Source organism: Natrix helvetica (assembly GCF_964273705.1).
Source record: "Natrix helvetica genome assembly, chromosome: 5".
NCBI classification, from domain to species: Eukaryota; Metazoa; Chordata; class Lepidosauria; order Squamata; family Natricidae; genus Natrix; species Natrix helvetica.
Window position 1 is genome coordinate 67,381,127 of NC_138551.1, and position 24,063 is coordinate 67,405,189.

At 37.5% G+C, this 24,063-nt stretch overlaps 1 protein-coding gene across 1 annotated transcript in view; it reads right to left on the bottom strand.

Moving 5' to 3' along the window:
• ADAM12 (ADAM metallopeptidase domain 12) overlaps positions 1–24,063 on the bottom strand; it is a 294,296-nt gene that overhangs the window by 83,081 nt on the left and 187,152 nt on the right. Inside the window, exons 6-10 of the mRNA XM_081954809.1 lie at positions 18,217–18,400; positions 15,541–15,606; positions 14,727–14,798; positions 13,313–13,482; positions 12,955–13,039 (exon numbers count right to left, since the gene is read on the bottom strand). Coding sequence (XP_081810935.1) covers positions 12,955–13,039; positions 13,313–13,482; positions 14,727–14,798; positions 15,541–15,606; positions 18,217–18,400 — 577 coding nt within the window. The remainder of the gene's footprint in view (positions 1–12,954; positions 13,040–13,312; positions 13,483–14,726; positions 14,799–15,540; positions 15,607–18,216; positions 18,401–24,063) is intronic.

Here is a 24,063-nt window from a genome sequence, read left to right on the forward strand (position 1 = left end):
GACAGAGCTTTCACACAGCCTTGATGTAATGTTTTAAGGGACTCACTTTATATAATGATGCGTCTTTCATGAATGACAAAGAAATAAAGTAATGCAAATCTACAAGTGTATAAAACCTAAGTAATTATTCATAAAAATTATGATGCAAGAAATCATGCAAAAGCTTGGCATAAATACATGTTTTCCAAAATCTTGGTAGAAAGTGTATTTTCCTTTCACTACCAGTAGAGTAATATAAATGAAGTATCAATTTTCTGGGTAAGAATTTTGTAGTCAGTAACAGTAGCATTAAGTTCTTCTTTTCTTTTACAATTATATCCCAACAGAAACTCATTTCAGTGATTGACATCTTGATTCAAACACTTACATGACAACCTTTCCACAATATTCCCTATATGACATCCACCTATTTCATTGCAAAACTGTTCTCCTTATATCCCTTTCCCCAAATGGATTAGACATATATCATAAATGAATACTTGGCTATCAGTCAGCAATTATTACACATATCTTTTTCTAAATGCCTGTTATTCAAATGATCCTTCAAACTGTACTCTTCAAAAAGGTCCTCTTCATAACCTCTCAAGCATTCTTTTGAGCACTGAGAATTGATGTTTAGAACTGTCTAAAATCTAAAGAAAAGATTCTAATTTCAAGTGTATTAGTGGCTTAAATTTCATAATTTCTGGTAATATGAATAAACTGTCATATGAAGGACAAATGAAAGAAAACATCCTATCAATTCAGAACAACTATTATTTTTTGATCATTGAATGAATACAATTATTTGGATGTATTTCATCCAAAACTTTATAATAGTAATTTTAATATATTCAGTTGTGCCAATGTGATCTTGACATTTTTTAGAGAATGAAGAATATTGTCTTCATTTGGGGGTGGGGGAGGTTACTGCTTTCCCCCACCTTCATTGTATTGCATTGAATAGGATCTGTCATGGATTTTCAAGGCTGTGTTACACATGAATCCAGTAATCAGACCCATAAAGAGGGAAAGAAGTGATTCCAGCATCACTGAAGCTACTAGTTTATGCTAAATTACTAAATTCTAATGTCTATTTTTGATATAATTACTTCCTTTGCTCTACAGACAGCTGTAAAACAAGTGAAACCAGTTTCTCTTTTAAAGTACTCAAACAATTCTTGAATGCTATAAACCACATTATGTAGTATTTATTATGCTGTGCAGCCAATTGGGGAAAAAAACATGGCAGAGAAATCACTGAATCCTGAACACTGTTTGACTCTTGTCAGGCTGAAAAAGAAATGAATATACCAGTTTCAGGCTAGTAAATGTTTTATTTACCCTCAATATATCCCATGAGCACCAGAGGCTGAAGGATTGCAGCAATGGTATCATGAGAAAGACTTTTTCAGATGTAACTTAGATATGGCTCCAGAGCCCCTCAATATCTGGAGGACTGAATTATAATTATAATCTGAATCATAAATTTGTTTATGTGACAGAAGGGGAAATTATAAAATAAGTGGGAATAATCAAATTCTGGGAAGAATGGGTCAAGTTCTCCCAAGATAGAAAAATTGCACACCCCTGATTTGGCTAGATCTATGTAGTATTAGAAACTCTGAATTTATATATTTAATGAATAGTTGTTAAGAACTATTCCTTATATTAATAAATATTGAAACAAATAATAAAGTGTGTTAACTTCAACTAAAAAGGGTTGCATACTGGAAAATAGTGTTATAAAGTGTCTCTACTTCAACTAGAAAAAAGATTGAAGAGATATTGTTATGTAGTTTTTCCATTTGTTTTTGATATGTACAAAAATAGTAAACTTTATTTTAAAGAAGCAAACTAAGCCCCAAACCATGCTTCTGGTTTTTTCCTTTAATTTTAGAATGCTCATACTCTTCAATAATCACTGAAATAAATAAACGCAAAGATAGTATCACATCTGGAGAAAAGCAATGAATGATATAGCTTGAAGACAACATCATTATCATCAAGTAGGAAATCAGAACTCTTTGATGTCTTCTGAATATAGGTTTAATAGTTATCTAGACCAAATTCTTCAAGACAGGAAGTACCATAATGCAGCAAAATTATTACACAAAGACATTCTAAACAAACAATTGAAAACTTCCACGTTGATGAGAAAATTACAGGAAGCCAGAAGAAGTCCATATTTTCTGGTCTGTTTCCCTACCCCCCTCCATTTTTCAATTGTTTTCCATTGTCAATTGATTTTACAAGATGTTTCATAGTCATCAACCTGAAATCATCCATGATTCCAGTGGTGGATTCCTACCGGTTTGGACTGGTTCGGCCAAACTGGTAGTGGGTTGGCGGCTTGGGTTGCTGGAACCGGCAGCGACCCAGGCCTAACACGTCCCCAAACCGGTTTTCCCAGCGGCGACATAGGTGGCACCACCTTGTTTTTTGATTCTGCGCATGCACAGAACAATTGTAATCACATAGTGCATGTGCATGCCGCACGCATCAAGCTTGCACACGCAAAGTGCACACGAGCGAACCAGAAGTAGTGCCTGCCAGAACCCATCCCTGGATGATTCCAACCACTGAGCCCAAAATTAGGATGGTTTCAATGAAGCATGGTCCTTAAAAGTTTACAATCAAATCACGTTTTGATAATCGAACTGAACAATTGGGCAGTGGAGCCATTTCCACTATGTGGTTTTGCAATCAGTTGCCTTACAACTGGATTGTTATCAGGGTTATTTGCATAGGAAGCCAAAATGTTAAGAAGCCAATCAAAGTCCTGCTCCTTTTTTATATATTTGCTGCATTTGTATAGGGGGCAGATGATTGCCCTCTCCTTCCAGGGCACCCTTGATTGCTATTCTGTTTTGCCTTAAATCTCAAAGAAAAGTAGGGAAGCAAAGATAAAAAGATCAGCTCAGAGAACAAAAAATAAAGCACTTGAAACAATTGGAAGGATTATTACAAGATTCAAGATAAAGTGTTCCAGCATACTGTATGTATCAAGGTTCAGAGGGTTAGGTTGGATAACCTTGAAGGACACTATCTTTTATATGAGCGTATTTAAATGTATCTCTAGTTTTGCATTCTCCTAAAGCTCTCCTTTCAGTCAACCGTAAGTTACGCTGCTGTCTTTCCTTCCTATTTTGCAACTTTACCTGCTTTTCATTTCACTAGTGAATATAGCCCTTTGTAGGCAATATACTATATTTTACTTGATGACAGCCAACAAAAAAATGGGGCAGGGAGTTCACTTCACAAAACACCTTACAATTGGATTCTCCTTACATCATTATTGTATGTATATTGATTGAACAGCACGGTTACCATGCTGTCACCAGAGTATGCGTTATGACACTGTGCTCTCACCACCATGAACAGGCTTTGTGCTAAATACTACAGGCCAGTTCCTCCAAGTTGTTTTAAAGGACAAAATCTGCTGGCCTGGCACCAAGTACTCTGATTTAATTAGTTGGTGAACTGCAGCCAAAGTATTCCATCATTCTTCCTTCCTAAGTTTATTAATACTATCAAGCAAACAGCAAATGCAAATACATGAAACTATTGGCAAGGGAGTTTTTAACTGTTGTGTCTCTATCCTGGATTGGTTTTCTAAGGCCACCTGATGGCCCCTGACTCCCCAAGGATGACCACACAGTGTCAAGTTTAGCCCTCTGCAGTTCCCTGCAGCCTCTTGAGCTCTTAATTCACTAGATTTTACCTCTACAATAGCTTGCAGATTTGCACCATCCAGCCAGCTGGTGAGTGAAAAATAACAAACATTGTGCAGCTGCTGGGATAGTCATTATGTTGCCCTTTTCTTTTGTTCTTTTGTTTTTATTGTTGTATTGCTTTATCATTTGGGGCCGTACATTTTGTTCCAATTTGATCTGTAGTGTTTGGTTTTATTTATTTAAGGTGCACATATGCATATCCTGACAATACTGAGAATGGAAAGGACAGCATTATGCAAACATCCCAAGCACTTTGATTTTTGCAAACCCAACAAAGAAATTTAAGAAACTAATATTTTCCTTTTAAAAAGCAACTAATAAGAGGACAGCAAACAAGGAAGACAAATCAAATTATTTTCCAACAGATACAATGTTTCTGGAATGGGAATCGGTGCTCAAAATCGTAGAAGCAATGTATAATACACCTCCTATCTTCTTTCCTGGAGAAATGATCACAAAAAAAGCCCCACATTGTCTTCTGATTCTCTACTTTGCCTTGGATACAATTAAATGCCCCTTAATCAGCTCTTGGAAACCCTTTTCCACCCTTTATAACGAATAAGATAAATTATTTCTGAAGAAAGATATTGTTGCGTACCGGCGGGCCTGGCCAGCAGAGGGCAGTCGAGCGTAGAAGCCCTCTGATTGGCCTAGGCACGCCGGCCGGCCGGCGGGAGAAATACCCTGTTTCTATTGGTTCGCCGTCTGACAGCTGCATGTATAAATAGCTGTCAGACGGCTTTGGTTCTTCAGTTCCTGTCAGTTCTGTTAAACTAATAAATAGTTAAAGTTACAAGCGGCTCCGTCTCCTCAGTACTGAACTACAACACTGGTGACGAGGATGGGTGACGTGGAACCCTACATCGTGCCTCCAATGGCCACCAATTCTTTTTTCTTGCCTTTCTGGCCTGAGGTTGACTCGGCCTCTTCAACTATGGAGGGCCGAGGTAAGCTACACCTCCCTATCTGCATCGAGGGTGTCCCTTGCTCTATGGAGGTGGACACTGGATTGGCCCGGTCCATTATGTCCTGGGACACCCTTCACTCTCTCCTACCCTGGTTCCGCCACCAACACCTGTCTCCCCCGGACTGCCGGCTGCGCAACTACCAGGGCAACTCCATTATATTGCTGGGTTGTGGACAATTTAACGTTTCTTACGGCTCCCGTCAAGCTGTCCTGCCCCTATTAATCATAAAGCAGCCCCTAGCCTCTTTACTGGGGCTGGACTGGTTCAAGGCCCTAGGCCTTTCTATTGCGGGGGTTCACTCCATCTCTCCCTCTCCTCAGTCCCCCCTCCCATCCCTCTCCTCCCTCCTTTCTGAATTCTCTGATGTTTTCGACTCCTCCTTGGGTTGCTATACTGGCACGCCCATATCCCTAAATCTAGATCCTTCCGTGGCCCCTATCCGCCTCAAAGCCCGCCGTCTTCCCCTGGCGCTTAAAGCTAAGGTGGACGCGGAGCTGGATAAGCTCATTGACCAAGGCGTCCTCGAACCTGTTGATTTTTCACCCTGGGAGACGCCAATCGTAGTTCCTTTAAAGTCCGACGGATCCATTAGGATCTGCGCGGACTTTAAATCGACCGTAAATAAGGCCTTGCAAGCTCACCCATACCCCGTGCCTGTAGTCCAACACTCCTGCACTCCTTGGGCCAAGGCCGAGTTTTTGCAAAACTCGACCTTGCGCAGGCGTACCAACAACTACCAGTGGACGACGCCACCGCGCTTGCGCAAACTATCGTCACGCACCGCAGCGCATTTAAATGCTGTCGTTTGCAGTTTGGCATCAGTGTGGCCCCGGGCATATTCTACAACAGATATAGTTGTAATGTAATAATCTGTCAGGTTATTTCTGAATAATAGCAGTAAAACAAAAAGGGTGGATGTTAAAAGACTTACAACCACAATAGAGTCCAGAATTTTGGTCAGAGGTTATTGCAGAGACATCACCAGACTTGATTTTATGACTGTTTTTATGATGATTGTAAAGTGAGTTCGGTGGTGTCATAAAATGAATAATATGGTTATTAAGCAAAGCACGTGGTCACTTAACGAAGCGATTCTTCCAAATAAGTTTTTTTTTTACTGAAAACTGCAAAAACAAAACAAAACTGAAAATTGTCAAAAAGAATTCTGAAAACAAGCAAATCACAGTCCAGTGATTGTGGGTCTCTGCAATTGGCTTTAAATGCAAGCTGCCTGCCAAGTGTCCAAAATGCAATCATGTGACCATGGATGTGGGCAGTGTCACTGTTGTAAATCGAGGATGGTTCATAAGTAGCTTTTTAAAAGTCCATCATAACTTTGAATGGTCATTAAACAATCGGTCATAAGTCAAGGATTACCGGTACTTCAAAACATTTTTGAAAAAAACATCCAGATAGGCTGTCAGCTTTTGTAAAAGTTCAAGATTACTGAAGACTTCAGCAAATTGGCACATTGGATAACCACATATTAACTAATTCCCAAGTTAGACTGACCCACAAAAATAAAAGGAACTTCAAAGCAAAATAATTGGGCTCAATCTAACCAGATCACATTACAGATTCTCTCTAATACAGTTAATAGAGATTAGTGGTTCTCTTGGAAAGCATTTGCTCCTTACTGAGTCCACTCCTTTGCTGGTAATATCATCAGATTGATTTTAATGCAATCCAATGGTTGCCAAGCATGATAGGGAAACGAATCCTGACATGGCAGAAAGAGGAATCTTCTCATATTAACTGCCCTGGGGTCCAAATTGTATAAAATGAAAATGTAATAATAATAATAATAATAATAATAATAATAATAATAATAATAATAATAATAATAATAATAATAATAATAATAATAATAATAATAATAATTTATTGACTGACTATTTTTGCAACCTTATCAGCAACTTTTTATTATTATTCCAGCATAATTGTTTCATAATGAGAAAGTAAATCTGTTGGTTATTTCAAATGAGACAGCTGTTGCAAATGACATTGATATTAACTACATGGGTATAGTGCCAATTGATAATGTCCCCAGTGCTTCTGTACTATCTGTGACCTTGACAACCAAGTTTAAGCAGCTACTCTGTCTAATGAAAATTCTTTAGATGACACCTTAGAAACCAGGCTGATTAACTCTTTTGGCACACCACCAAGGCATGAACAATCAGAAATCCTATATAGCCTGGAGGGATTTAAAGAACATTAATGTCATTTACTGGTACAGCGGAATTATTAGCTGCCGCTCTGCCTTCAGAAGCCAGGCCTAACAATAACAATGAATGAAGGCAAATATACATGTCTCAGGATAATGTTACAGGATCCAATCTGGATGGGTCACTGGGCTTTTAGCTTCCGAGCTTTCGGACTCATGCTAGAGCCCATTCTCAAGGAACTTCTCTCACACCAAAATAAGTCTGGTAAGAGAGACGTTACCTGAGGATGAGCTCCAGCATGAGTCGGAGAGCTTGGAAGACTAAGCTTGGGGACCAACCCAGATTGGATCCTAACAATAACTGTTTAAATTAGGAAACATTTCTTCAAGTTGAAAGAGAGAATTCTGAAAAGTTGCTGCAAAGCCCAGATAAGAAAAACAGCAACCAAGCAAAGATTGATTCAATCTTTGTTTAGATGCTTTTGCTAGAAGGATGGTCAAGAGGCAATAATCTGATTTGTTTTGAGGAGTCTGTGATTAAAAAGTAGAGTCAGAGAAGTGTTGACTCTCTGAAATTTAATAGATCAATCTCTCTTTTTCTTCTCTGAAGACTTTGTTATCACTTTCTAAATGTCATTTGGGACTGCATCACTTGAAAGCTCCTGACAACTGTGCCATGGGAAATTAGGGGTTGATTATCTATCACAGGTGGAGGATTTACAACTACCAATAGATTAGCCATTAAATTTTATTGTAAAAATGTGCATTGGTTTGTCTGTTATATTCTAATGATTTAATTAAATTAATTGACTGTTATGCATCTTGTTGGAATGTGCAATAATAATGATAATAAACTATGATCTTATACTACAAGAATTAATAAAATTGACTTTTGGGATGTTTTGCACATGTTAGCTAATTTTTAAACTTTGTATTAATCCAACATTCCATATACCAGAAACTGGGATTTAGCCATTGGGAAAAATTCATAAAAATAGAAGATGTTCTCATTCTGTTTATTACAGAAGAATTAGTCTACTTAGTAATAACTGTACACTATATACCTTCTTATGAACTAAGTGGATGGACAGACCAGGAAGAACAAGCTGGCTTTACAGAAGTTAGAACCAAGGATCATGCATTAGTCCTGCAATGCCTATATGAAAAAAATATGCAGGTGTTGCTAAATTGACTCTATGTAATTTGTGTCTTTATCAGATCAGCTTTTCTCTCTGTATCTGGAGAAAACCTTTAAATAAAGTCAGACGTTTTCACAATGCAGCATAACATCACTCTTCCCAGGACTTCTGTAACCAATATGCCAATCTTCTCCTAGGGTGAGGTGCAATCCAGAGGGACTATTTGTTAATGGCATTCTACCAGTTTTAGTCCCATTGCTCTCTTTGGAGTGAATAAATTGGGTAGACCTGATCAATTTATTATTTGCATTTGAAAAATATATTTTTTCTGTCTTGCCTGCATTGATCTAGGAGTTTGACCTGCTATTTACAATATTTAAGTAAATGGGCAATGTGATATTTTCATGCATTTAGCCTGAGATTATAATTTACAAGCAGTCTGTCCTCTGGGTCTTTTTCTCTCTGACTCTCTCTCTTGTTATTTGATACCAGTTTATCCACAAACATTCATTCATTCATTCATTCATTCATTCTTTTAACTATCAAATACATGAGAGATCAAAAAGAATCTGGAAAAGCATCAATGTTTCATTTAAAAATAACCAGAAAATATCCTGAATGGTATTTATGTGTGTTATTTACAAATGCAATAAGAAATACTATAAAAGTAATTACAACAGATTAGTGACAAAGAGTAAGTCTTCCTTTAATATATTATCCTCTCAATTTTTTTCCTGGATGACTCATTTCTGTGAAAATGAGTGCTTTTTCCAAAATCCATTTCTCGCAGAGAACATTTCAATATTAAAACATCAGCACTGAATCATAAATACATTATAGTGGCACGGAGAGAAAAAGAAAGACGAGATAAAGTTGTGATGATGCCAAGAAGGACGTACGTGGGGAGGAAAACTAGCAATTCCCAAAATATGCATGCATTACCCTGTAATCAGCTTGAAGTGTTAATTAGACTCATATGAATGATGGGTATTTCAGAATATGTTTAGGAATTGTAGCTTATTTTAGAAATGTATTATAGGCATTTCTGTAGCTGTTACCAAGGGAAAAGTTCATCATCAATTTGTTAAGCTTAATTTTGGATGTGAATATAAACTTGCCCTCTGATAGATATTTATTTATTTAATTTGTATACCACCAGCCTCAGCTGACTCCCTGTGGTTCACATCATCGTCACCTAAAATTAAATGCAATTAAATATAACAAACAATATAATAATGAAAAACTAGATCCACAAGCACTAGAAAGACACTGTGAAAGAAACCCTACATCGCTGTGACATAAAGCCAAGGGAGCTAAGCAGAGGTGGTATTCAGCAGGTTCTGACCAGTCCTGGAGAACCGGTAGCAGAAATTTTGAGTACTTCGGAAAACCAGTAAATACCACCTCTGGCTGGCCCCGCCCCATCTATTCTCTGCCTCCTGAGTCCCAGCTGATTGGGAGGAAATGGAGATTTTACACTATCCTTCCCCTGCCATGCCCACCAAGCCACACCTACCAAGTCATGCCATGCCCACCAAGCCACGCCCACAGAACCGGTAGTAAAACATTTTAATCCCACCACTGGAACTAAGGGTTGCAGCTGCTAACAGAATCCACTGTGGGCCCTGGGCTATTTCTATGAAGCTCCACCAGCTTTGAAGAAAGCCACCAAAACCTGATAGAAAACCATGAGTGGCATCACAGATAACATCTACAATTACCACAGCAATGGACTGTCAATGCCCCCCGAACTTTCAGACTGGGACTTCAGAATCACCTTTACAAATGAACTGTACAGGTAGTTCTCAACTTATGACCACAAAATGTTTTATGTTGCTAAGTGAGACATTTGTTAAGTGAATGTTGCCCATTTAATGACTTTTCTTGCCACAGTTGTTAAATTGAATCATTGCAGTTGTTAAGTGAATCTGGCTTCCCCATTGACTTAGCTTGTCAGAAAGTTGCAAAAGATGAACACATGACTTCAGGACACTGCAACCGTCATACAATTGAATCAATTGCCAAGCATCTGAATTTTAATCACTTGACCTTGGGAATGCTGCAACGATTGTGTGAAGAACAGTCATAAGTCACTTTTTTCAGTGCTGTTGTAACTTCGATCACTAAACATACTGCTTTAAGTCAAAGACTTACATGTTTCTTTTTCAACCCCAAAAGATTAATATCAATCAATCAATCAATCAATCTTAGGTACAATTACCAGGTTGCAGTTTTAGATCTACTTTTTTCTCCTTTCTAAAGATAAGGGCAACTTTTGATCTCTTCTGGTCATCTGACAATCCACCAGGCTGATAAACGAATTTCAGTGATAACAATATGGTAGCACCAGTTAGTTTCTTCACTATCTGAGGATAGTTTCTTCATTATATTAAGATGCAGTTCATCTGATAATGGAAATTAAACTTTAAATCATGGGTGTAAAACTCAATCCCGTCACAGGCCGGATTGTGACGATTTTTGCCTTTGTGGAGTCAGGATGGGCGTGGCCTGCATGTATATCTCCCCCACGGGTCACCAGTTTGACAGGCCTACTTAGAGTCTAAGTAAACAGTTATATTACTAAGTAAATAGAATTATTCTCTGATCATCTTTGTTCATCCTGCTCTTCACAATTGTTTGAAGCACATAATCTACTAAATTGAAGAAGGTGAATAGTTTTTCTAAAACTTTTTACTCTCTTTGCTTTTTAGCTGCCTGTATGAAAAGAAGCTCTTGCTTAGTATGTTAATCTCAGTTTGTTGTGTTGTTTCCTATTTCCCCCCCCCCCCCCTGAATTTCTTGTAAGTGTCCTTTTTATTTTCGGATTTTCACTAAATTTTTTGAATAGTTTGGTTTCCTCTGCTATCTTCCTTTTTCCCCTCATTGGATTTGCTTGCAATTGTGTTTTCTCATTGATCTTAAGCTCCTTTTCCCTTTAGCTTTATTACAATTTAACTTACAGACTTTAAAATCCACTTTAAAAAATCTAAACGTGCTGTGCCCAGATTTATTTTTCTTTAAAGTAAGGATCTGAATGATTGCATAACTTTTTCTTAATATTCCTACTACTTTCAAATCTTCAATAAACCTTCCCCAGATATTTAAAATCAAATGACAAACAATTACTTCACTTGCATCAAACCCCAAATCTGAAGCTTGATATTGCTACTATGCCCTCTGAAATAGTATAGTTATCTTTCTTCATTCGACACAAGCAGTCCTGACATGTCTATAAAAGTAAACAGTTTGATTTATTATTTAACAGTTTTTTTCAAACTAAGATCTCCTTACTGAGTCCATCTGTTATTCTTCCTTGTAAAAAAATATCAACTGTTAAAATATACAAATACTAATTGCTGTGATTTCACTATTGTTTCTAACCATGGTACAATCAGATCGCAAATATTCTCACTTATCAATTGCAGATGTTTTGGAAGGAGAAATCACTGGGTTAGTTTAAAATCTGGGTGGTTTTTTTTCACTCCAACCAATTAAAGCAATGAGTTTGTTTATGGCATAAAAGGGGAAAGTGGGAGACACTCCTCAGGAGACATTGTGATATGTTTGAGTTTGGGAAAACAAAAAAATTTAACCATACAAGACAAGAAATTAATGCTGATGTGATGCTTTTTCTTTGGGTTTTGAAAAACATTTATTTTTCCTGGTTCTTTTTTATTTGCATGCTTTCTTTGTGTAGAAGTCCTCACTTATTTGCTGCTTACTGTGGCATAATCGATTTGTTAGCTGAAGATTTATGGGCATGGAAGTTACTGGTAACTTGGTACGGATATATCAGTATCTTGGTACAGGAGCTGCCAGTAACTTGGTACAGATATATAAGCGTTGTTGTCTCTCTTCAGCCAGAAAGTAATTTGCATTATTTTATAATGCAAATTACTTTAAATAAATTCACTTTATGCTCACTGGGAAACATCACAAATGCTTGATTTAAATGACACACTGTTGGTAATCTTAATAAGGAGAGATGAAGACAGAGGTTGCCTTTACCCAGTTAGAAGGGAAGTTAGTTATCCCTTTCTGGCAGGCCAAAGCAGGGCAGGACAAGTCTTCAAGAGAATCAATAAAGACTTAAATGAAGCTGCTTCAGGATTTCCTACTTCTTCTATATTTAACAGGGAATCCTCAGAAAATAAGAGGTTGCTGAAGAATCAACTTCCCATCAACACTTAGAGGCTTAACTGAGCAATTTCAATACTGCCTGTTCCTGTGGAGATCTATTAAATTACACTTAGAGGAATCATTCGAACTTCATTTAGTATACTTTCTGGATTTGTACTTTAAACCATGTGTTTTATTTTTAATTTATGCCTGAAAGCAAAAATATTGTGACATTACAGTTGTTTTTAATGTAAGCCAAACTCTTCAGGTAAAGAACAGTTGATATCTTAAGGATAATTCTTTGAGATCCATGTTTACATGGTAGTTAATAGTCCATCATTTTTATTCATACATACATATATATTGGAAAGGCTACAAAAGCAATATTAAAATACCTTCTACCAAAAACAGAGTTAATAGAAAAGCTTTTTCAAAGTTACATCAGCATATTGTACGTTGTCACCTTTCAGTATAACAAAAGCTTATTACTGGGAATTGGAAAAAACAAGCAATTATCCTAAAAAGGCTTCTGTTACATCTCTCTGGACAGCAGCAAATTTAGTATGTCTCAAAAAAGTTTTGGGAAGGCTTTTGTATTAAACACAGATAGCACAGTTTCAATTTATGTGGTGTTTTGGTTTTGGTAGAACGTTTTAGTAAAAAGCAAAAATAAAATGCCAAAATGGAAGCATCTATTCAATCATTTGTAAATTCAAATAGCTGTAAAAAAAATGGGGGGAAAAATAGACAGAGATTTTGAAGACAGAACAGGAGCATGTTATTTTGTCCCTGCTTGTTTCTTTCCAGCCATAAATAGGATCAATCTTGGTACCTGTAGTACTTACCATAACAATACCTCCAGATTGCTCTTTGGTGCACATGCTCATTATAGGTGCCATGCCAATGGTGGTACCTTGGAAATAGATTCCACTAATGGAAGACAAGAAACTATGTTAAAAATAATGAATGCAGGGAAAACAGTTATATAGGAACATAATTTTGGATTTTACTAATAGAGATGTGATGTAGATGTAGGATTTTCTATGTGGTACTATTGTCATTTCTGTAGAATACTGCATTGGATTGTATCAATATGTAGCCTATGTATTGGCTTTCTATTCACCGATTTTTCTTTTTGTCATGTCTCTAGCAACATAATGCATCTAAAATTTTAAGTTCCAGTTTTGGTTTTGATAGGCTTACCTGACTAGTTGTGCATTATCATGTGGTTTACGAGGTAATAATTTCATCTTTCGCCAATCCAGAAACTCATGAAGGGTGGTGAAGGGATCTTGAGTTACTGTACACTTATCCACATCATTCCAGACTTCCAATCCAACCAAGACTATTCTAATATTTAATGGCCTGTAGAACTGATGAGAAAATCAGATCAATATTCTGGATTATATTTGCATAACTCCTAAAGTTAATAAAAGAGACCAATTATTGATATATAAACAGACATGTTAAATAATTCATTGGACAACTTCCTTCTCAGTTTCTTCTCTCAGTCAGTAAATGGATGGCTTCTAAAATATTTGATGGCATACAAGAATGTACTATTTGATTAAGAGCTGTGTGTCTAACACTCAGCAAACTGTATGTGACAAATTACATAGAAGATAGCTAGATCATAAGAGACAACAATCGATTCACAGCATTTTAAAATAGCACATACAAAAGGGAATGCCTTGAAATTATGTCAGGTATGTCATAAATTACTACTGCTATACAACCTCTGAGTTGGGTGAAGTATTCTTTTAAATAACAGTTGAAAAGAAATAGTGGTAGAAGTAGTAGAAGCCAGAGGCATCTTGTTGGGCAGTGTGGGGGAGGGGATGCTGGATGAAGATAGGCCATGATCTGGCCCATCAAGTTTGTTCTCATGCTTTGGTATTATTATATACAATACAATACAATACAATACAATAGTAGAGTTGGAAGGGACCTTGGAGGTCTTCTAGTCCAACCTCCTGCCTAGGCAGGAAACCCTATACCGTTTCAGACAGATGGCTATCCAACATCTTCTTAAAGACATAATACAGATTTTCTATATACAAGTGTATTAATATGACCTAACTGTAAATGCCTATGGAGATTCTTAGTCAATCAGGTCACGGTTGTCCCAAAGGTGTTTTTTCAGGAGGCAACTGGACTTTCTGGTTTTTCTTTGAAGACATTTCACTTGTCATCCAAGAAGCTTCTTCAGCTGTAACTGGATGGTGGGGAATGAAAGGATTTATATTCCTTGCAGACAGCTGGTCATTTGCTTCCTTTTAGAGAGTCATTTGGCGGTTTCTGCTGAAAGGACTGTATTGTGAAGCTGTGCTTTCTGCAGGATGTTTTCTTCCCTGTGCCCCTTCCCTGTTGAACCCAGGCCCAGGCTGTTGGGGATGAGTCTGTGTTGTGTGAATCTAGCATGGCCATGAAATAGATTATATAGCATAGGTTAATTTGGATGAGAAGTGAAACTTCTTTAAACAAAAATAAGAAACTCCAGATGCCTCTTTAAAAAGCACCTTCGGGACGACCCGACTGTAAGATTAGACTCAACTGATCAGTCAAGCAGACTGCTCTATAGCAGAGGAAATTATTATAGTACCAATGAAAAACTTACTTTATCAACATAGTTTGCAATTTCTATCAGCCTCAGTTTCACTTTTTCCACATCTTTGCCTTGTCTCTGAAACTAGAAAGGATTTTTAATCATTTCAGTTATCAACAGTTATATTTATTGCTTTATAAATCTAACTTGCCTTCTTCAGAAAAGCAGTAAAACCAAAGTCTAAATTTTACAGGGAAAAAAGGCCAGAGGCAACTTTCTACTGGTTATAAAGTAGAATTCTTATATAATTGAAACAAGCACAGATTGTGTGAAAGAATATAGTTTCTCATATTTAAAGAAAATGTTACTTTTAATTTTGTTTCTCACACAATTGTTGCATTGGGACACTTCATGCTGTACAAAAAGAAAAAAATCATTTAGTTGTTTGCCATGGATGGACAGGGAGAAAATATTGCTATTTAACTAATAGATAATTTTTAAATGTAGAGAAATGCAAATGGGGATGCAGTGCAATTTTTTTTTGATTACACTTCACAGTTTCCACTAATTTTTACAAAGTGTGTCATCCATCTATTGTGAATTTATTTAGCAAAACTTCAACAATTTATGCATCCTTGAATGTAACTTGTAATTGGTAAACTACATCGAAAGAAAACAAATTACAAATGTTTCCTTATTTGCAGAAGACATTTCCATTCCCTCTGGTTCAAAGTTAGGCAATGCAGCAAAGATTTAAATGTCCAAATAGATTATTATTTTAGCATTGTGTGGAAAATTCAGAATAGGGTTGCTATTATTCCATTAATTTATAAATACATGTATGTCTTTATACCCACAATCTTTTTTAACTTTAGGTTTTGCTTACCTCTCGATTATCAGCCACAATAACCAGCTCTACATACTTGGTGGACTTCAGAGTTTCTCTTTTGTGCTATCAAAACAAGCATGAGATAAGAGCTGTTATTATTTGAAACAGATTTATATTCCTATACATATCTTTCTACCACAGTACTGTAATACCAAGCTACTTAAATATTATGAATAATCTACAGATAAAAAAATTGACCAATCATTTCGAAGATGATCTAGGCATCCAGATACAAGGAAAAACAAAATTTCCTTAGCTTCAATAAGCACCATGGTTATTTCAAATATCATATCCTGGGTGTCTTACTCACTTGTACCTAGGTGTTGTACAAGATTTGATATTTTTCAAAATTAACATGTCACCTATACATCATTCTATAGTATAAAAGCTGATATAACAACCACATCAGTCTTATCATGCATTAAACGTGGAACATCTTCATGAATTCTAACAATTCACTCTTATACCTTAATTTATAGCAATAGCACTTAGACTTATATACACAATGCTTTACAGCCCTCTCTAAGCAGTTTACAGAGTCAGTGTATTGCCCCCAACAAACTGTGTCCTCATTTTACTGACCTCGGAAGGATGGAAGACTGAGTCAACCTTGAGCCAGTGAGAATCAAACTGCTGAACTGCTGGCAGCCGGCAGTCAGCAGAAGTAGCCTGCAATACTGCATTCTAACCACTATGCCACCTTATGCAAATAGCACCTACTTTACAAGGCAGTGTAGTTGCTTATTCACTTGTTGTAATCAGACCCATTTTCATAAATAAAAGTGATACATTTACAGATACATGCCTTAAACAACCCCCAAAATTTGAAATATATATTAATATAAATTCATATGAAAATATAAATAAAAATTATTTTAAGATATATGCATATTAACTATGAGAAGTATTATATATTCTGATTATATAATTAGGCATGACCCATTTCCCAACAATTAAAAAAAATGAAGTTTCAACAGTATGTATTCACTTAAAACTTTTATTGTACCAAATTTGGTACCAAATTTGTACCAAATTAAATAGTGTTTAATGTAGTGAATGTTAAAAATGTATTCCTATTGCAACTCCTTCAAATAACTAAAGCAGTCCAATTTTGATTTCTTGTTCTAAAACTATGATTTCCAAATCACCTCGGTTCAGCCAGCTGACTCCATCGCTGGCCATAGGGGACGAGCAATTGCCCCCTGTGGAACGGGCGCGCAATTTGGGCATCCTCCTAGATGCCCGGCTGTCAATGGATGACCATGTGGCAGCCGTGGCAAGGGGGGCGTTCCACCAGGTTCGCCTGATGCGCCAATTGCGCCCCCTACTGGACCGGGATGCCCTATGCACGGTCACTCATGCGCTGGTGACGTCTCGCCTAGACTACTGTAATGCTCTCTACATGGGGCTTCCCTTGGGACGCGCCCGGAGACTGCAGCTAGTCCAGAACGCGGCCGTGCGGGTTGTCATGGGGAATACCAGATACTCCCACGTAACACCACTCCTGCGCGAGCTGCACTGGCTGCCTGTGGTTTTTCGGGTGCGTTTCAAGGTTCTGATTACCATCTTTAAAGCGCTCCATGGCACAGGACCTAGTTACTTGCGGGATCGCATCCTCCCACATACATCCCTGCGGCCAATTCGCTCTCACAGGGAGGGGCTTCTCCAGGTGCCGTCCACTAGGCAATGCCAGCGGGCGGCGCCAAGGAGTAGGGCCTTCTCTGTGATTGGCCCAACCCTCTGGAATGACCTCCCCCCCGATATTAGAACCACCACGGACTTCCGCTCCTTCCGACAAAAATTGAAGACTCACCTGTTCCGATTAGCTGGCCTGGCATAATTATAACTGTTATAACTGTTAGCTCCTGGAAATATATTTTTAACTGGTATTTTAAGGGTATTGTTTTAAATTTAACTGATTTTAGGGGTTTTAAAGCCATATTTATATTCTTGCTGTACAGTTCTTTTAATTCTTTTAACCTCCTCCATATTTATTTATTTATTCATCTGTTTATCTATTTAATGAATTTTACTGTGGATGATGTATTTGCTGTGTGGACTGTACACCGCCCCGAGTCCCTTTTGGGAGAGGGGGCGGTCTAGAAGTGCAAATAAATAAATAAATAAATAAACCTCAATCTGGCATTCTAAATCTTTGGAATCTTTAGTAAGTATTTAAGAAGAAAAACTGCTTTGCTAAAAGACACCAGTCCATTCATCACTATTAATCACTTACAAAAAGTACTTACTCCCAAGAACACCACTCCAAAATACACAACAAGCATTTATTTTTGTAAGTTATGGATCTGATCTTCTATTATTATGACAATGGTAAATTCTCTGAGTGTGGTAATCTAAATGTGGAGACCTTGGTACTTTCTGAGCAGGTTGTTTGTTTGCAAACATCTCATTACCCAACTACATAAAATCACCAGACCTGGTGAGTGTGGGATTGGCTCTCTCTTTATATACAGTAGCTTGCCCTGCATTGTTGTGGGAAGCTGTTTTTCTCCTTGGGAGTTCAACAAACAAACAAACAAACAGACAAACAAACAAATAAATAAATAAACACATATACTTATTAGCTAGCATCTCAATTTTGAGTCATAATACCACATTTGACTCAGTATATACTATAAAAACATGAGAAAACTAAATTAAATGGTCACTTACTCTGTTAGTAAATGTCGGAATAAACTGTGCAGTATCCCCCAAAGTAGCACCTGTAATATTGAGATGATGGCCACATGTACCCAGGATTAGGTTTGGGTGTTTTAGTCTATAGATTATATGTTCATTCATAGCTCCTTCCAGTGGTTCCAAAATGTAGGCTCTATCTTCAACAAAAATAATACCCCTGTGATATAAAAAAAATACAAATGAAAAATTCCTTTATTGCATTTAGTTTATATTTTCTTTGCAACCAAATGATTTTTTTTTAAAGGCACAACATGGTATATTATTTAAAGTCTGAAAACGTACAAAGAAAATTCTGTAAATTTGTGACGGTGTTCAGCTCATTCCTTTGAAAGATGATTATTTCTTTGTATTTAAACACTGGAGACTACCACCAAAGTATATTTATGCTTCATAGCAATGCATTAACATCACTTCAGATTTTTAGTCATTTTAGTTAACATGACTGCATATAAAATTAATCAATGTAAATAATATTTCCTTTAGCCTTCAACCTCTGGACCACTCAGTCCAAGAATATTATAAAACAAGAATTATGGAGACAGAAAGAGGAATTTGGGTTGGTTTTCTAAATCAAAGTAATTTAGGGAAAATTCAAATTGATGTGTTGAGAAGATAGAAAAGAAAAATGTGTAGAATTTCTCATCAGTGGTACAGTTGTCTGCAATTGTTCTAAGACAGTGATCCCTAACCTTTCCGGCTTTGCGGACCAGCCAAAGGGGGAGGGAATGCTTCCGCATGAGTGGTGGACAAGCATGTGTGTGTCCTGCTTCATTTGCAGAAGGGGCAGGCACCCGCGCCCATCTCTTGCACAAATGAAGCTGCACACGCAGGGTACGGGATCTGTTTTAAGATGTGCCTGCCTTAATATTCAATCTGTGCTTATTCTGGTAATAACAAAACTGGTTTTAAAGTGGTTGTTTTTAATAGCAAGAAACTGCTTCTAAGAAGAATGAATTGGTAATTTGGAAATGAAATAAATAATGAAATAAATGAATGAAATAAAACCACAAGGTACCATCAAAAAAATTTCTACAGTCATGTGATCTTGAAGGAGCCCACTGTGTTGGAACATGTTATAAGAGCCTCTATGTATTTCTACCACAGGCTTTTGGTTTGCTTGTTGTTGTTATATTTGTGGTAACTATACAGAGCATTGGAAGCTAACATATATAAATCAAAGGAGTACTATTGTTTTTAGCCGTAATGCCAAACACCACCAGTAGCACATTACTAGGATTAGACCTGTATTTTTCAAACTTGGCACTTTAAGACATATCAACTTCAAGCTCACCGCTTGTAAAATTGTCAAATTGAAAGACAGTGGATTAGATTGTGAGAACATACCATGGCAGCCATGAAATTAAAGCAGAAAGGAAAGAACTCATAAGAAGTACTAGAAGGCTCTTGCTCACTTGCCCTTAAATTCACCCTGTTGCAGCATGTTGGAAACATCATGTCCATCTGCTAATTGACTCATAGCTATATCAGACTGTTGCAATCTGAACTGATGACCTTTGGAGAAATCAAATAACGGGGAATGCTATGATACAGTATGATAGCATAAAAGAAAGCAAGGAGGGTACAGTTCAGATCCTCCGTTTGTTCTGATTGCATAATGCCAAAGTAATTAGAAAAGGTGAAATTTACAAACTTCACTTTAACTATTGCATCTGAAATGGAATATCAGAACCTTGAACTACTTATACTTTTGCTTTCCTAGTTTTTTTAAAAAAATTCTTTTCTCCAACACTTTGATAAATTCTGATTTCTCCTCCAAAATTGTTTTTTGATACTTTATCCAGTTTTATATGCAGTCACTTTCACTTTGTGGCCTTCTAATAGAGTGCTGTGTTTTCTAAAATAGGGGTCCCCAACCCGCGGTCCACAGACCGGCGCACCAGAAACCGGGCTGTAGAAATGAGCGAAGTCCCATCCTCGCACACATGGGATGCAGGCAGAGCACAAAACCACACCACCTCTGGTCCACCAAAAAATCTCTCTCTACAGAAGCGCTCAAAAGGTCAAGGGCCACTGCTCCAAAGCACCACTGCCCAAATTAACCTATATTACATAATCTATTTCATGCTAGATTTGAGAAAAATCCTATATTAGTAAAGCAGCTTAACAACATATATTTTGGCTTCCTTATATTCTTTAACTGATCTACTTACCCTTAAGAGTAGTATCTCTAATACCAAATTATCAGCTATGGATGGCCCATTATTCCAATAAAGTATATTGTACTATACATGATTAACAGTCTATTGTGTGTTATTGAAAAGGGAGCCCATTGATAAAATATTTCAATATGTTTAACACAATGGAAGAATGCAGATGTCCATTCATATCATTTACATTTTAGATACAGATTTTAGAATTATAATAATTATAATATTAGATAACCTAATGTCATGCAATCTGTGCAGGGTTAGAAGACTCCAAAATATTTGATTTTATGGAAACAATGATTAATAAATCTGATTTTTATCGTATTTCATTTCTTCCTATTTGCAAAACATGCAAAAATGGGAAGAATTAAGTATGCATGAACCACACAAAAATTAAAACTTGACGTACAAGTTTTAAAAATAAAAGCAAGAAGACTTAGTTCATTTACAGTGTACATGCAGTGGAATGTTCTCTTAATAAATGAACACTTAAGGCCTCATTAAGTGTTCATTTCAAATTTGTGTTAGATAAGGGTGAGACATTAGGTGATTCCATGCATTCTTTGACCTATTTTCAATGCTTTGAAAACTTTTTACTACCTTTGCTGCAGCTGTTCCTTGCAGAAGGCAAAAACAGTGTCAGCAAAGAGAAAATTGCAGGAATCAGAACACCTCAAGGGCAATTGGGGAAAACCATCTTCATGATCATGTTAACTCTCTTGCTGGGTGAAATAATGTGCTTTGCTTTGCTTGGTGTCCCAGGTTCATATTCTTTCTCTCCTTAGTAAATGCATGGATTGCCCTGAAATGAAGGTGGTGAACTTTCTACTAATGGATCAACCTGCAGAGATTTATATGAAATCTACCAAATTCTGTTGCAATTACCACTGGAACACACAACTTTGAATGAGATTTCAATTTAGCTCGGCCACTTATGCCTTGTGTAATTCACTAGAATTTAAAGTCCTCCTCTTATATTAATTTTTCATCTTGTTTTGAGAAGATATAATATTAGAGACAATCTGGTGTAGACATCAGGCTAGAAACCAGGAAGCTGTGAGACTCCTAGTCCCACCTTAGACACAAAACCATCTGGGTGACCCTGGGCCAGTCACTTTCTCTTCATCCAGGGAAGAAGACAATGGAAAACCACTTCAGACCTTGCCAAAAAAACTATAGAGCAGTGATGGTGAACCTATGGCACACGTGCCACAGGTAACACGCGGAGCCATTTGTCAGGGCACGCGAGGCGCTTCCGGTTTGCTCGGAGAGTCGTTTTGAATGCTCTGAAGGCATCAGGGAAGCCTCCGGACGGTCCCTGAAGCCTTCAGAGCGCTCAAAACGATCCTCTGAGGTCGTTTTGAGTGCTCCGAAGGCTTCAGGGACCGTGCAGAGGCTTCCCTGACACCTCCAGAGGGTGTCAGGGGGCGGGGGAGGCTGTTTTTGCCCTCCCCAAGCTCCTATAAAGCCTCTGGAGCCTGGGGAGGGCGACAAAAGCATGTAAAAATCAGGGGGGGTCATGCCTGTAGTGCACACATGTGCACTGGGGGGGTCACGCATTGTATTATGGGTGCAACATGCCCACACATGACCCCCCTGCGCTCCCCCCACTTATGGCACGCAAGCCAAAAAAGGTTCGCCATCGCTGCTATAGGGATTTCTCCAGGCAGTCTTTGAGAATCAGACACAACTGAAGAAAAAATGCTATATAGGTAGTTGTCAACTTACGACCACAAACAAGACCGAAAAGCTCTGTTGCTAAGCAAGACAGTTGTTAAGTGAGTTTTACCCCATTTTTTTAACCTTTCTTGCCATAATTGTTGTGAATCACTGCCGTTATTAAGTTAGTAACATGGTGGTTAAGTGAATCTGGCTTCCCCATTGACTTTGCTTGCCAGAAGATCACAAAAGGAAATCATATGATCCTGGAACACCCAACTGTCATAAATACATGCCAGTTGCCAAGCATATGAATTTTGATCACCTGATCAAGGGATCCTGCAAGAGTTATAAGTATGAAAAATGGTCTTAAGTCACTTTTTAGTGCAGTTCAGAGTGGTATTCAGCCGGTTCAGACCGGTTTGCTCGAACCAGTAGCAACGAACTCCACTCAACGACCCTGGCTCCAAAACATCTTATGTAGTCTCGTCTTCGATGCCCTGCGCATGCGTGCATGCCATGCATGTGAGCAATGCACATGCATGGAAGGCAGCACACATGAGCAGAAGGTGCCTGTGCATGTGACGCAAGTGTGCATGCACTCTCACAGTGATGAACGGGTGGTAAAAGTAAGCGCAGTTGTAACTTTCAACAGTCACTAAACGAATAGTGATACGCCGATGACTACCTAAAATTATTTTTATTTTAGTTTTTGACCATGAATGAAAAAGATGGGATATCAGAAATAAAAAGACTATCTGCATTTACATATGGAACTCTCGCACTTTTATTTAGTTCCTACATAGTCTCCTGCTATGTAGTCTAAACAAATTATATAAGAGTATAGTGGTACTATTGGTTTACAAGTGCTTACATTGAACTATATTTGAATTATAACATAATTTGGAACTCACTGGCAAACCTTGTATCAGATATACAGGTGATCCTGGATTTACAATGTAATGGAACCTGCCCATCAGGGTTTTAAATTGTGACTGCTGTAAATTGAGTTACCCATGTCGACAATTGGATTTCATGACCTTTTTTGTAGTGGTTGTTGGGGGAACACCACGGTCAGTAAGTAAACCAATGGCTCTCTATGGACAGGTTTGGCCAAAAATAGAAATTGAAATGCTGTTTTTTAGCAAAAGTGCCATAAAATGCAGCCACATGATGCTGCAAACAGACATAAATGCAAACAGGTTGCTGAGTGACTGATATGCAGTCATGTGACCGGGGGGGGGGGGAGTTGCAGTCATTTAAAATTTGAATCTGGGAGATCCCCTGTTGCCTTGAATGGTGGCTAAGTAACCAATAGTAAGTCAGGGCTACAGTAAGTCAGTAGTAAGGGCTACAATTCTAGCTCATTCTAGCTTCATTTTATTTTATTTAGCAAGAATCAAGGATAGTGCCACAGATGGCTTCCTCTAAATAATTCTTGAATCTGAAAGGATGGGCAACAAACAAATAAACAACACAATTGAGAACGTGTTGTCATTTAAAGACAACCCAAGGGAACCTAGGCTGCTAACTGCACCAAACAAATATCAACAATAAGAATTTTTAATATCAACAATAAGAAAAATCCAACATTTAAAAACAGCAAAACCCCAAATGAAACAAGATAGCATATAGAAAAATCTGCAATAAGCCAGCTTCTCTGAGGCCAAGAAGGTTGTAGGAATCCATACTGTCTTGAATATTAATTAATAAAATGCTCAATTAAATCTAAAACCCAGTATCTTACATTCATATGATGCTGCCACGTGTTTTCATGGGCCATCAACTCATTTTGTTTTGTACAATACTATAAGAGGTACTTGTATAAATAACAATAAAGCTTATAGCAGAGAATTTAGCAGTGATTAAAATGGCATAGAAACTAATCCTTTACTGAATGTCTCCAAGGAAAGCAAACTTTTGAGAGGTATGCAACTGTTTTAGAAAATGAATGGGAGAAAGAAGCTCCAATAAATCATTCTAAAGTCCTCCC